Raw genomic sequence first — 15,929 nt, forward strand, 5'->3', positions numbered from 1 at the left:
GGCAATGTGGTTCAGTGATTAAGTGCCCCTGGCTTCAATCCCTGGTATCATAAATAAATAAATAAAATTTTTTAGTTAATATTTTGACTAATTTACCCTGGTGTCCTAAGAATGTATTGGAGTGCTTTATTTATAATAAAATTGAGTAAATGTTTATTGACTAATTTTAGTGTGCCAAGCATTATACCAGTTTTTTTTTTTTTTTTTTGGAGGGGGGTGGTACCAGGGATTATGCTCAGGGGCACTTAACCACCAAGCCACATCCCCAGCCCTATGTGGTTATTTTATTTGGAGACAGGGTCTCATTGAATTGCTTAGCACCTCGCTTTTGCTGAGGCTGGCTTTGAACTCGTGATCTTCTTGGCTCAGTTTCCTGAGCTGCTGGGATTTACAGGTGTGAGCCATCACACCCGGCTTATACTAGTTTTAGTGTACATTATTTTAATCCTGACAGGAAGTCTGCAAAATATGTACCATTAACTCTGTATTATGTATGAGGAAACTGAATAATTTTCCTAGTTATAAACCTGAGTTCAGACCTAAGTGTGTCTGACTCTAAAATCCAGTGCTTCTCCCAATGCCTAAAATCACGAATCTCCTCCATTTTACTTATATAACCTATTGGTTATAATTTAATGACCTAATTTCAACATTAGCGTCTGATTTCATTTTGGTTCAACGTTGAATGTTTTGGTTCATTTTTATTTGATTCAGTCTGTTAGGTTATAGACAAAAATGAATACTAGATATCTTATTGTTTCTTTTCTTTCTTTGTTTTCTTTTTTTTTTTGTCACTATGACCAAAATATATGACAGCAACCACTTAGAGGAGAAAATGTTTATTTGGGGTTCATGGTTCCAAATGTCTCAGTCCATTGATGATAGCCAATTACATTGCTCTGGGGAGCACAACATGAGGAAGGGCCCATTGGAATAAAGCTGCTCAGCTCCTGGCAGGGTAAGAAAGCAGTGTGTGTGTGTGTGTGGGGGGGTCCCCCTGAGGGAAGGTGCATCCTTCTAGTGTAAGGCCCTAGTGACATACCTCCTTCAGCCACTTCCCACCTTCCTATAGTTCCCACTTAGTAATTCAAACTAGGATTGACTGATTAGGTTATAGCTCTCACAATCCAATCATTTTACCTTTGAATATTCCTGCAGAAACACAAGAGCTTTGGGGGAACACCTTATATCAAAATCATAATTAATTCTTTGAAGTTTTTATTCAGGTGGTAGTTAGGAAGAGAAAGAGATATAAACCAAGTATGGGAGGTTTTCATTTCTGTTCACATTCTCTTGGACAGAAATCAGTTACATGACCCCAACTAATCACAGTGGGAGCTGGGAAACATAGTTCAACTGTGTTCTGGAGGAAAAGGAAACATTTCGGTGATCCACAGCTGTTTTAGGGTCAAAGATATACTTTATGTAACATGGTTATCACAGGGTACACAATGAACAAAGTTATATGCTGTTGCTATTATCATAAATATGTATGCTGAGAGCTAGAATAAGTTTCCTACATTGAAATGTAGTAATTGCTTGAGTTCTAGCAAGAGAACTCAGCTACAAAGAAAAGTCCTTATTTTTTGTAAGGTATATAAGGTAATCTTTTACTGATTTGGCTACACCAGGAAGTGTGAACATAGTAAGCTCAGGGAGGAAGGAGTTGCCAGGTGTTCCTATCAACTTCATGAACAGAATGCTAAAAAAGTATAACTGCATTTCTAACAGTGACAATAAGGAACTAGTAGACTGTTTTTGGATTTGGAAATGGGTTTAAGTATAAAAGTGAAAAATTCTGGTTCATTTTCTCTTCTATATTCTTTTTTCTCTCTCACTTTTCTACTTTTGCAGGGGTGAGGGGTACTGGGGATTGAACTCAGGGGCACTCAACCACATTCCCAGCCCTTTTTTTATATATTATTTAGAGACAGGATCTCACTGAGTTGCTTAGTGCCTTGCTTTTTGCTGAGGCTGGCTTTAAACTTTCGATCTTCCTGTCTCAGCCTCCTAAACTGCTGGGATTATAGGCATGTGCCACTGCACCAAAAACTGACATTTTCCTACTTTTAAGTCATAGATATCATCAAGTTTCCTCAGGTACAGTATACCATTTCAATTCCTGATACCAAAAAAAAAAAATAATAATAATAATAATTGTCCCAAGGTTTGAAGCGACTACCTGTAATCCTAGCAGTTCAGAGGCTGAGGCAGGAGTGTCACAAGTTCAAGGCCAGCCTCAGCAATTTAGCCAGATCCTGTCTCAAAATAAAGAATGAAAAGGACTAGGGATGTTGCTCAGTGGTAGCACACTGGTTTTAATCTCTGGTACCAAAAACAAAAAAAAAAAAAAAAGAAAAAGAAAAACAAAACAAAATAAACATTCAAAAAAAAAAAAAAAAAAACCAAAACAACAACAAAAAAGAATGGACAAAGGGTCTGGAAAAAGTAATAGAAAGAGAATAAGTTCTTAAATCTTGCTTCTGCTACTTAGAATCTGTGGACTTTGAGGAAGTTACATTACTTATAAGCATTGTTTGTTTTCCTGAATTAGATGTGCACAACACTTTTCTGCAGTTATTGTGACAGGAATTAAAAGAAAAAAAAATTATGTAGTACATAGGAGGCATAAAAAAAAAAAAAAAGCAGTTGCTTCTTCCCTGTACATCTATGCCTCTCTACAACATAACTTTTAGTTGGAAGAGTATAGGAAATAACATACTATTCAAGTTGTTTCCTTCTATTTTGGACTGTTCATTTGTAAAGCAAATAGGCCTTTGAATTGGTAATAAAGTAGGGAACTTATTATTTCAGGAAGGACTGATGGGTTCACTATTAGAACAGTATTCAGCAACTACAATGGTGTCTGACATACAGTAGGTAGTTGATATATATTTTGGGAAGAGTGAATTATTAGCAAAGTACTAAGTAAAGATGATGCGCCAGACAGATTAATTATGGGATGGTCAGGATACATTTGTGAAAAAGTGGGTAAATTTTATCAAATGAAAGATTTGGAGTGATGTATGTAAATGAGTGATTTAAATGTTTTCTTTATTCATTCAACCATCATTCTACTGTGTGTCTACCATACATGAGCCACAATACTAGCATAAGGATATCTCCTCACCCCCTACACTGAGCAGTAAAATCAATCACAGAAATATGTACAAAATATTACACAAATAAAAGGAGACAACTGCCTACCTATTGGGTTATGAAAGACAGTATGGTAAGTAGTATTGGGATAGAAGAGAAGAAATAGGATAGGTAGAAAGAAAACAAGCAAGGAAGGAAACAGGATTGTAGTTTTATATTACTTTTAATTTATGCTGAGATTCCTTTCTATGGTGTAAGTCGAGAACTTGCCAGGGCTGAGTTGAGGTTCACTTTTCCCTTCTGGGGACCTCCCTGGATCCTACCTGGTGGCATGGTTTGAGTGCATGTAGGGGAACAAGATGAGTTAAAGTTCAGTAAGTAGTTAGGTAATGATTAGATCATGAAGAGATGTGTATCCCAGGCTGAATTCTTAATTTTATCCTCTAGGGTAGTGATAGTGTAGCTTGTCTTAGTCCATGTAACATGGATAACATGCTGTAACAGAATACCACAAGCTGGGGCATTTAAAATACACATAAATGTACTGGCTCACATTTTTGGAAGCTGGGAAGTCCAAGATTCAGGGTCTGGTATCTAGCGAGAGTCTTCTTGCTGTGTTTCTAGAGCAGAAGTCAAAGGAGGGTAAGAGAGAGAGAGCAAGAAATGGAACTTGATTATTTGCACAAAGATCATTTGAAAAACTTTCCTGGATTATCTTTTATAGGAGTGCATAAAAATGTGTTTCCTGCTGGGTGCTCAGGAATAACTTTTACATTGTCTCCAAGGATAAAATATTTCCAGTTGATAGCTAGATCACCTCTATTGGGGTTTATCAAGCAGAGACTCAGGCCAATCAGTAACTTAAACAATGAAACCCGCAAAAGAGTAGCAATGATGGTTGACATTTCTTGAGAACTGGGTAATTCCACTCTTTGATACACATGGGGTAGAAAACTGGACACCAAATCACTGACGGACTGCAGATGTACTGAAGGAAGTCATTACAGTTTTATGAAATTTGAAGCTGGTTTGATAAGGATGAAGCCTGTTGGTTTAGAACTGTAAGTTTTTTGTAAAAGCATGGGGCTGCATAATTTCACCAGCCATAGTTTGGGGGGGGGGCAGCGAGACAGAAAGAAAGCAGGGTGTGTATGTGGGGGAGTGTGAGAGAAAGGCAATGGGAGGATACCACACAATTCTTCATATGATACATAAAATACAAAATATCTATTAGTTTTGCCTCATTTGAGAGTCACCAGATTGGAGCACAGTATTTTGGATTTGGTTGGCAGATGGTGTACACAGATTTTCTGAGTATGTTAGCATTTCATTTGAAAGTAGCAAGATTACATATGACTATGATGGTAACTTAACGTTCATAGATTTTAAAATTTATCCCTAACTATGAGTTAAATGTAGGCCAGTAATAGCATTTTAAAAGGTTTTGTTAATAGATCTTCTGGGTCTTACAAAAGAGATTTTTGAGATATACAACTCAGCTCTCAAATGTCTGCAAGGCAAGGCAGTGTCAATATCTTTCCATGGAAATCTGGATCACCCAAAGAGAAAATAGGTCCAAGGGAAGAAATAATAAACCCGGAGAGATGGCGGTACTTATTTCTGACCCTTTGAATGGAACTTCTCCATTTACTACCCCTCTCACTTCCTTCTAAGGTCTGGACCTTTAATCACCACAGCAGTCAGCCTTGTAGGGTCAAGCTAATCGCTGTTGACATCATCCTACTACTTCCCTTTTCGAATTCCAGCGAAGCTATGTGTTTCCTGTCCTATTTGACACCCTAGAGGATGAATACTGGCCGGTTAGTATCTAAATTTAGACTCGAAGCTACGTGTCCAGTTTTCAGAGTAGAGATAAACAAAACCAAGTGACATTTCAAAGTCTCTCAAGTAACAAGGGAGAGAAAAAAAAAAAAAAAAAAAAAAAACCTTTCTGGGGTAAACAAACAGGAAGCTTCAACAGTTCCACCGTGAAGAGGCCTGCTGGCAGGTTCTGCAGATTGGCTGGAACCTTTTTCTTTAAGCCAGGAGGACGGCTTTGGGGGCTTCACCAAACACAGTCTTGACTCGGCTAGGAAAGCCCCGGGAGTCAGAGCCCTGACACCCTCCTCCTTAGAAGAAGCTATGCAAGCAGCTGCACCTCCTCTTTGTCAAGCCGCGGGTTTCAACCTCAGGCCCTAGGCCCTCCCATCCCGCAGCGCGCCGACCTCAGGGCCCCTCCCCCGCCCCGCCCCCCCTCTGTGACCCCCGGGGCCCAGCCTTAGGCGACCTGTTGGCAGAGAGGGCCACGTGACGCGGCGGGCCGCGCACTCCCCCCCGGGCCGGCCTCCTGTTGCGCCCGCCGGGCGGGTTCCATCACGTAACGCGCGGGCGCCGCCCCGCTCTTCCCTCGCCGAGCGAGGGAGGGCTGGCGTGGAGGAGAAAAGGGAAGGAAAAAGGGGCGGGAGAAGGGAGGAGGGGCGGTGCCCTAGTCACGTGACCCGGGGCAGCCCGGAAAGCTCCGAGGAGGAGCCTGGCGCCGCCATTTTCCTGCAGCTGCCTGTCCCTCTTACCCAGCCCGGCTCCAGCTGACCAGGGAAGGGGTGGGCAGATCTGAGGCGGGGGCAAGGAACTGCTCGACATCGTGTCGGACCCCGCGGGGAACACGAGCCGGCTCTCTGCAGGCTGAGTGGCAGCGCGCGGCCCTGAGCCCCGCCCCAGGCCGGCAGGCGGGCTAGGAGCCGGTGGGGGTAGGGGGTGCGGTGCGGTGGGGGGTGGGGGCCCTCCAGCACTTGGGGGTCCCGGTCCCCGCCGGCTGCCGAGCAGAAGGGGTGGCGGAGGAGCCGCAGAGATGTCTGGCCAGAGCCTGACGGACCGAATCACCGCCGCCCAGCACAGTGTCACCGGCTCCGCGGTGTCCAAGACAGTATGCAAGGCCACGACCCACGAGATCATGGGCCCCAAGAAAAAGCACCTGGACTGTGAGTGAAGCCCACCGCGGACCCCTTTCACGCCCGCGCAGTCCTCGTCCTTTTCTCCATCTCTTTTCTTTTCTCCTCCAGTTGCCTCTTCCTCCCTACGTCTTATCTGGCGCTGCGGGTCCTCTGCTTGTCGAGCTGTGTTCTTTTTGCTTCCATCACACCTGCCTTCACGGCCTCCGTTCCCTCCGTCCCCTCTCCAAAAATCTCTTGGCAAGCCACTCCCCTCTCAGATCCTAGGGGATCCTGGCCTCCCCGCTCAATGCACCCCCGTGCTCCAGTACACCCCAACTTGCCTCCCCGCCTTGCTTCTCACCCCCTGCTTCTCCTGTCTACTGCAGCCTTTCGCCCTTCCATCCCACCCGTCCCGTGCCGCCTCATCGCCCTCTCCCGAGCGTCTCCACGCTTGTTCGGGACTCACCTCCCCATTGTTTCCCTATTAGCCTTTTTCGGGTTTCCATGGACTTCGGGTTCCTTGGACCCTGTTACTCCGCAGCCTTCGAAGTGGTTCCCACTTCCCTTCTTCACCCTTCCCGGTTTTCTCTTCCACCTTTCCTCCTCCTCCTTTTGGGTTACCTTTCTTTGCCTCTATAGCTTCAGAACTACAACTCCTTCTACTGATTTTCTTTCCAGTATCATACCCAGTTACCCGAAGTTCATCCCATATTACCTTCTTCGTGAGGAGTAAAAGTAAAGGGATTCACTTTGGTTTAGGGAAAGCTTTGTGGAAAGTTGGTATTTTTAGTCGCCTCTGGTGGAATTTAATCGTTGTATTGTCTGTGTTTTTGACTGGGGTGAGGGTGAGCTGAGAATGTCAGTCCCCCACATTTTTTAAAAATATCGAATGGGGATATGGAAAAAGGCTTTGCTGATATTGATGTCAGTTCCTGGAACTGTTAACCCTGGCGGTTTGAATTTAGAAGCTTAAGTGTGAAACTTTAGAAGCTTAAGTATGCAGACTGTTGTTCAAAATGAATTAATAAAATTATCTACAAATAACATACCTTTGGTTAAAAACAATGGTAAAAAGATGTTTGGCGCTTCATCTTGGATATTTTTTAATTCATGCTGATTATCTTTTGGGCCACGAACTTTTCCAATACAGCATAGTATTGCTTCATTCAGTAACTTAGATTCAATTAGTAGAACTAACTCCTCCCATTTTTTTTTTTAAACCCAGAAGCCACCCATAAGCCACCTCCTTTACCTCAGGGTACAAAGCTCAGTGGATCTCTCAATCCTTAAGTCCACCGGAGCTTTGACCTGAAACTTTTCAGGAGAGAGTAAGGAAATAGTCGCAAATTCCCTTTTAAAATGACTGTTGGATACATTAGACTGAATAACTTTCATCATACATGAAAGTTACTTTGCTTTTACCATGTGAAACAAGAGTGAGCATGTTCTGAAAGGAATTCACTGTCAGGAGCCCTGTTTTGGTTTTTCATTTGGACTTTGGGCTTGTAATACTTGCATTGCACTTAAACAGCTTTTTTTTTTTTTTTTTTTTTTTTAACAAAATGTGAATTCTTCCAAGATACTTTGCTCATGAAGTGCTGTTAGAACAAGTAATTGCTACAGACAGAACCATTATTCATTGTGATTTGTGGAAAAGTTTTGTAAAAAATCATTAGTTTGGTTCTCTGTGACACTCATGCAGTGTAGGGTGCTTGTTACTTCTCAGTCTCAGCCAGTTTAGAGAATGGAGAATATACTTAAATGATCCACTTGTATAAATAGAAAATTCCTTACAGTGCATTATGAAGCCATAGTGTTTTATATTTGGAGTAGACATGTCTACTGCTTATGTCCCTTCCAAAGATGGGAGTTTGTTCTACCAAAACTTATTTTACCTTAACACTCTTAATTCTGGTGTGTGTGTGTGTGTGTAGGAGGAAGAAGAAAGTACTTGACTATGTGAATTGTTTTCCCTCATTCAAAATAAGTTATAACAATATAAGGGTGTGTTACAATGTAAGGGTGTGTCTTATTTCAAATGGAGAAGTGATTCTTTTTGAAAGTTGCTTGAAGGGATAGACAGTAGGTTGATTATGGTTGAAGAGTTGAAGAGTTGTTTGTAGTTTTATAAATGTTAGTAGCCTTGTTTCTTGTAATGGCTGCTACTGCAAATGTTAACTTGGATTAGATTTTGAGGATAATCTGACATTTTTATTTCTTTTTCTCTTTTGCTGTGTTTTCAAACTCCCATATTTTTAGAACTTGAGTATACTTGATAATGTTTGGCTGAAAAAACTATATACATAAAGTGCATCCATTTATTTTCAGTGAGGAGTTAAAACACAGTGATATTATTTGGCCTTTAATGCAATTTAAATGTCCTTGAAACCAGTTCTCATTGATGAAATAAATTTAAAGTCTCACCAACCAGTGGTTTACTAAATACCTTGCTTCTCCCACACTTCAACATGCTTTGAGAAAATTGAAAATTCTTAGTGTAAACATCATGAAGTTTAGGCTTTATACAGAAATATATCATCACAAATGACTTATTTCTTAGAAGTTTAAAAACTTTTTCTTAAATGAAAGCTTAGTTCTCTTGTACTCCTGATTTTTTTTTTGTTTGTTTGTTTGTTTTGGTCTGGGGATTGAACTCTGGCACTTCACTGCTAAGTGACATCCCCAGCCCTTTTTATTTTGTGACAGGGTCAAACTAAGTTGCTGAGGCTGGACTTGAATTTATGATCCTCCTGCCTCAGCTTCCCAAGAGTCTTTGGGATTACAGATTTTCAGCACCACACCTTTGTACTTTTTAATGTCTCTAACAGCTGATGCCTACTTATTTGAACCAAAAGGAAACAACTTAAAATGGCAGCATTTGACAAAAACATAATATGCTTAGGACTGTTGTTTCCCTATAAGCCATAGAGTGTGGCGGTGGTTTCTGTACACTTCCTTCCCAGGATCTTTCCATATTAGGAAGTGATTATTATGATCCGTGAGTTATAGCTTAATTCATACTACATTGTATACTTCTTGAAGAAAGGATCTTTTTTCTTTGCTTATAGGCACTAATGGATAAAAGTTAACTAATATCCCTAATGTGAAGAGTCATTAAACTTGAAACATATGTAAAAATAAATGATTTCTATGTAATATCAGGCCTCTTATGGCTATCCAAAATCAAGGTAGAGGAATGGCAGCCCTTATATTTGAAGGACTTCAGTTTCCCAGGCACAAGTATCTCCCCATCATATGCCAAAATTTGTGGATGCTTAAGTCCCTTATGTAAAATGACATAATGTTTGCATATAATTTGCACACATCCCTTTATACTTTAAAGGATCTCTAGATTACTTATATACTACACTTTAAATCATCTGTAATTACTTATATGTATACAATGTAAATTCTTTGTAAATAGTCATTATATTTTATATTTAAGGAATAATGACAAAAGAAAAGTCTGTACAAGTTAAGTACTTGTGCAGTTCCCCTTCCCCACAAATGTTTTGATCTGAGGTTAGTTGATTTCGAGGATTAGAACCCATAGAAAGAGGGTCAACCAAAGTTTGTATTCTAAAAGACTGACATTCAACCATTTTTGTTCTTGTCCTATTTGTAATTAGTAAATGAATTCTAAAACATTTCTTTAAAGTGATTGTGCCTCACTAATGGGCTTACTTTAAGATATGCTTAATACTGGACTTTGAACATCTATGCATTTTATGTTTACTATATATTTTATATATCTGAATCCCCACCCCCCTTTACCTGGCGATGGAACTCAGGGATTTGTGCATGCTAGACAAACACTACCACCGAGCTACATCCCCAGTCCTTTTTATTTTGAGACTGGGTCTCACTAAATTGCTGGAGATTGGCCAAAATTGCAATCCTGCCTCAGGTTCTGGACTAGTGGGATTAATAGGCATGTGCCACAGCACCAGGCTTGGATAATTTTTTTTAAGTGTTTGTGTTTGGATTTAAAGTTATAGTGGTGGGTGAGAAGTGAAACACTTTATAATGACCTGGCTATTTTTTTCATATTATTTGTAAAGCATTTGTATGAGACACATCCTTTGATATCTTTAAAATACACTTGTTTAAATTATTTATTTAAATTTTTAAAAAATTGTAGATGGAAACAATATCTTTATTGTGCCTCACACATGTGAGATGAGATCTCTATCACTAAGCCACAATCCCACACCCCAGATTTATTTATTTAAAAAAAATTTTGTAGTTGTAGATGGACAGTTTGTCTTTATTTTATTTGTTGATTTTTATGTGGTGCTAAGGATCTAACCCATTGTGTCTCACATATGTTAGGCAAGTGCTCTGCCCCCCCTCCCCAGCTACAGGCCCAGCCCCTAAATTTATTTTATCAGAATTTCTTTAATTTAAATAAAATTGTATGCTAGAATATTTAATACAAAAGTCGATTCTAATGTGTAGAAAGTTACCTCTGTTTATTTTCTCCACTTCCAAAATCAAAGAAGTAAGAAAAATAAATTTAAAGGTTTTTTGGCACAAGGTTAGAACCCTAACAAGAAGAGGTATTTGCAGAGTAAAGGCTTAATATTTGCTCTTCCTGTTCTTTTGGTGGCTAAAGTGGCATTTCCGTTACTTTGTGTTCTGTCTCAGTATGTTCCCAGTTGAACTGCTTTATGCATTTCTCTAGAGAATCAAAATTTTGGATTTGACCTTTTAGAATTTTTTGTGTTCATTGTGTATATTATTCTTTTCATGGAGAATTATTTTGGGCAGTTAGATTTGGCTAGTGATATTCATTTAAAAGGAATCTTGATTAACATAAACCTTTGTATTAAAAATTATGTTTAGTTGTGATTTGCCAGATTTTCAAAGCATTAAGGGTTTCTCAAGTTGTTTTAATAGAAAGATAGCAATGGCCATGTTCTTTGTGCTTATACCTAGTTTGATTTTATTTTTATAAAAATTTATGTTTATGTGTTTATGTTTAATGTGTGCCAGATGCCTTACAGAACACTTTGTATTTGATAACTAGTTCATTTCCATTTAACAGCTTTGTGAGAGAGCCTCTGTTTTCCCCACAAGGTCATATAGCTAGAAGAGGTGAACTGGGATTTGAACCCAAGTAGTGTAGCACTTGGAGTCTGTACTGTCATCTCAGTGTGACTTTTTACATAATTATTTTTCTATCCCAGAAAATGAATATTATTTTAGAGCAGTTTAGGTTCACAGCAAAATTGAGCTGCTTGTTTCTCATATTTACTCTATTCCCACATGAATATCCTCTCCATAATCAATATCCCTCACTAAAGTGGTACAGCTGGTCATAATTGATGTACCTATGTTGACATTATACCCAAACTCCATAATGTACATTAGTATTCATTCTTGGTGTTATGATGCATTCCTTGGTTTTGGAAAAGCCTATGGCATGTATCTACCATTGTAGGGTCTTACAAAGTAGTTTAACCACCTCAGACTCCTTGAAACCATTGCTTTTTTTTTTTTTTTTAAACTATTTTCATGGTTTTGCCTTTTCCAGAATGCCACGTAGTTGGAAACATATATAGTCTTTTCAGATTGACTTGTTTTACTTGGTAATATGCATTTAAGATTCCTTCATGTCTTTTCATGGCTTAAAATTTATTTTGGGGAATGAATAGTATTCCATCGTCTGGATGTATTACAGTTTATTTTTCCATTCACTTATTGAAGGGCAGCTTGGTTATTTCCAAATTTTCACAATTATAAATTAAGCTGCTGTCAACATTTGTGTGTATGTTATATTAAGAATGTGTTCAGTTTGGTGCTGGGGTTGTACCTTAGTGGTAGAGTGCTTGCCTAGCACGTGTGAGGCACTGGGTTCGATCCTCAGCACCACATAAAAACAAATAAATAAAATAAAGGTTAAATTCTTAGAAAAAAAAAGGGTATGTTTAATTTTGTAAGAAATTGCCAAAACTGTCTTCCAAAGTCACTTCCAGAGTCATTTCTCATTTCCATCAGTAATGATTGAGAGTTTTTGTAGTTCACATCCTTACTAGTATTTAACTTTCTCACTGTTCTAGAATTTGAGCATTCTCACAGGTGTGTAGCTCATTGTTGTTTTAACTGGCCTCATTTCCTTGATGATGGAATGAAAAGATCTGGAGCATCTTTTTATGTGTATACATTTTCAACAGATTTCTTTTTTACTTTGAAACAGTCTTTCTCAGTTGTTGAGGTTTTCTGTTTTTTGTTTTGTTTTTAAATTTTTATGCTGGGGATTTAACTCAGGGGTACTTTACAACTGTGCCACATTCCCAGCCCTTTTTTCTATTTTATTTAGAAACTGGGTTGCTGAGTTGCTTAGAACCTCCCTAAATTGCTGAGGTTGCCTTGAACTGGTGATCCTCCTGCTTTACCCTCTGCAGTTGCTGGGATTACAGGCATGCACCATTGTGCCCAGCTAGGCTGTGTATCTTTTTTGGTGAGGTTTCTTTCTGTTAAGTTCTTTGGCCCTTTCTGAAAGGTAAATTGTTTTCTTATTGAATTTTAAGAGTTCTTGTAAACTTTAGGTTATAGTCCCTTGTCACATGTATCTTTTGCAAATATTTTCCTCCCAGTCTGTGGCTTTCCTTTTTATTCTTATGAATATCATTTGCAGAGCAGAAAACTTTTCATTTCAGTGAAATCCAGCTTTTCTTTTCTTTTTTGGTGGTACTGAGAATTGAACCCAGGGCATATCTACCACTAAGATACATCTCCCAGCCCTTTCTATTTTTTTACCTGAGACAGTCTCACTAAGTTGCTCATGCTGGCCTTAAATTTGCACTCCTCCTTTCTCAGCCTCCTAAGTAGGTGGAGTTTCAGGCATGCACCACCATACCTGGCTATTCTGTCTTTAATGGATCATGCTATCAGTGTTGTATCTTTAAAAAGTCATCACCAAACCCAGGGCCATTAAAATTTTTCTCTTATGTTGTCTTCTAGGAGCTTTATTTATTTATTTATTTTTAAACATTTAGTTCTCTATTTTCTTTGAGTTAATTTTTGTGAAAGGTGTGAAGTCTGTGTCTATACAATTTTTTTTGTATGTGTGTGTGTGTGTGTGTGTGTGTGTGTGTGAATGTCCAGTTGTCCCACTTTCACAGATAAAGGACTATCATTGCTCCATTGTGTTGCCTCTGCTCTTTTGTTGGTATAGTCCCCAAAACCCTTTCAGCAAGTTTGTGAGGTTAAAAAACTGTGTTCATGTACTAAGATAGTATTTGTCTTTTCAATTTTCATTCCTTCACTAGTGTACAGTGAAGGTTTTCAGAGGCTATGTGTGTGATATTCTAATATATTGAATGTATTAGCACATAAGAATCATTCCAACTGTTTTCTATTAAGCCAGATACTAAAGTGTTACAAAAATTTAAAATAATTCCACTCTTGTAAAATTTTGCTTTGGAAAACAGTTTTTTTCCATGAAATTTTGTCAAACATATAATAGATTTTATTATTTTTAAATGAAAATTTATATTTTTAAATGGCTTTAATTTCTAACAACAATATCAATAGAACTCAGATTAAAAATTCTTTGCGGTTCTAACCTATTAAAAGTGTCAAGGTTCTGATCCTAAATAATATACCTCTAAGGAAAGGTATATATTATAGGGGAGAAAACTGTTCTCAGAGATGAACTTGATTTCAGAGATCCTGAACTCTCCAAGTAATTTTGGATTTCATTTGGTAGTTAGAAAACTGTACTCAGAGAGGAACTTGATTTCAGAGATCCTGAACTCTCCAAGTAATTTTGGATTTGATTTGGTAGTTAATAGCGACCCAACCACTGGAAGACTTGTGACTTTGTCCTTTGATTATTTCACACTGTTTAGGCAGATTAGAAGGAATGTGCAGTGTTACTTAGAAAGGTGACCACTGGGGGAAAAAAGAGTCTAGCAATGATATCTAAAAACCCCCCTCCCCTCAAGATCTTAATAAAGTCTGTCATTAAATTGGAACTCTTGGAGCTCTTGATCTATTTGTTTTTTCTCTATTCCTCCTTTCCTCCCAGAGCAATCTTTTTTCATTAAGAACAGGCAGGTTAATATCAATTAAGCCAAAAGGAGTTTCTTGACATCCAAACTATTTGCCTTTATTTCTTCTCCTTTTGGTACTGGAACTGAAGCCAGGAGCACTTTACCTGAACTATATCCCCAGCCTTTTTTGTTTTTTATTTTTAAATAGGATCTTCTAAATTCCTGGGCTGGCCTTGAACTTGTGATCTTCCTGTCTCACCTCTGTGGTCCCTGAGATCACGGGCAAATGCCACCAGAACCTATTTGCTTTTGCACACAACATTCCTTGGACACAAAATATTTTCCTCATTTCTTTGTTAAGATAGATAAATCCTGTGATTTTTTTTTTTTTCTCTTTTTATTTTAGTGAGGCTGGGAGATCAAACCCAGAACTTTGCACGTACCAGACAAGTGCTCTCTACCATTGAGCTGTACCCTCATCTCCACTCTTTTAAAATTTCTTTAAACTATTTGCTTTCATTTTTTTGTTGTTGTTGTTTATGTTTTACCATGCTGAGGATTGAATCCCAGGGCCTCAGGCATGCTAGGCAAGCCCTGGGGAAAGCAGCCCGTTGTTTTCACTAGGTAACCTGTTTCCGAAAAACATTCCTTGAATAATTTTCATGGTCCTGTTAGTCCAGCATTATCACCATTTATAAAGTTTATAATTTTGATAATAAACAGTAGTTATATGTATAAACCGTGTGTGTATGTATGTATGGTTTATGTGTATTTTATTTGTACAATAGGAACTTTTTTCCCCTGTACTTTTCTGTATTTCCCAAAGTATACCTAGTCAACAACCCTCTGAGTGCTTAGTCTGCTTGCATATCTCAGACTATGCCATGAACAACTTATGGCAATAGAATAAGATCTATTCCAGCAGACATTTATGAATATTCTTTATGGTAATTATCTTAGTTGTAATGAATTGTATTTGGCTGGTTAAAAATTTATATATAAAGTTAGTAATGTTTTGATAACACATTATAACAATGATCTGTGTGTTTTCTAGAACTTGAGACCTTAAGAGGTTTAGTTTTGTTTAGATACTGGGTAGTGTTTTCTAAAACATTGTTAGAGCAAAGGTTTTGGTTATAGCTGCTCAATTTGAACTATATATTAAAGTGCATATTTTGAGGGCATGTTCTTGAAAGTAGAATGTAATTTTAAGAATTAAGCGGAGGACCAGAAATAGATCTGCAGTGTTTGTCAGAGCTCTTTCCTTGTACCACTCCAAGGTAGTGCCAGTCATATTGGCCTCTTGTGTGAAGGGTGCCTCCTTGAGTGTGACTGTGGAAGGTTCATTTTTGATTAAGCAAAGATGAAGTACACTTAGCAGATAATGTAAAAATGTGAAAGAAAAGAAATGACTGATTTAGAAGTAACCCTTATATAAGTGTGAAGTAAGGATTGGTATGCTAGTAGTAATGATAGTAAAAGTAAGGTCACTAAATCTAGACTAGAAGTTGATACCCCAGGGGCTAATGGAAATTGTTTAAAGTTTTCTTTTGAACACTTGGAATTCCAGCAGTGATTTCAGGAATGTGCTAGTATTTACAGCATTAGTTTATTACTTAAAAGAATTCTAGGAGCCCAAATTTTACTCTAGGGCAGTTATTCCAAGTAGTGACTGAAGAAGCTAGGCATTCTCTCCAAAACACTTCACTCCATAAAGATTGCAGATATACTGTACAGGTGACTTCAGAATGTACTATATTTTAATGTCCTTGTTTCTGCTAATTATAGGTCTCTTGTGACTATAAACGCTGAGAACAAGGGGTATTTGTTTCATCTTGAATGTGCTAATAAAATAATTAGCTATCTTGTGGGTGCTTTAGAAGAACAAATGTATCCTTTT

General features: G+C 38.4%; 1 protein-coding gene across 6 annotated transcripts in view; it reads left to right on the forward strand.

The window, feature by feature from the left end:
* Positions 1-5,629: 5,629 nt before the first annotated feature.
* Positions 5,630-15,929, forward strand: part of Picalm (phosphatidylinositol binding clathrin assembly protein) — a 100,017-nt gene continuing 89,717 nt past the window's right edge. For 4 of the 6 annotated variants that reach the window (XM_076846557.1, XM_076846559.1, XM_076846558.1 and 1 more), the window contains exon 1: positions 5,632-6,077. In XM_076846557.1, coding sequence (XP_076702672.1) covers positions 5,948-6,077 — 130 coding nt within the window. In that variant the 5' untranslated portion in view covers positions 5,632-5,947. Of the gene's footprint in view, positions 6,078-15,929 lie in introns of all 6 variants that reach the window. The other 2 variants (XM_076846562.1, XM_076846561.1) reach the window with 2 other exon arrangements.

This window comes from Callospermophilus lateralis, chromosome 2 (genome assembly GCF_048772815.1).
Source record: "Callospermophilus lateralis isolate mCalLat2 chromosome 2, mCalLat2.hap1, whole genome shotgun sequence".
Lineage (NCBI taxonomy): Eukaryota > Metazoa > Chordata > Mammalia > Rodentia > Sciuridae > Callospermophilus > Callospermophilus lateralis.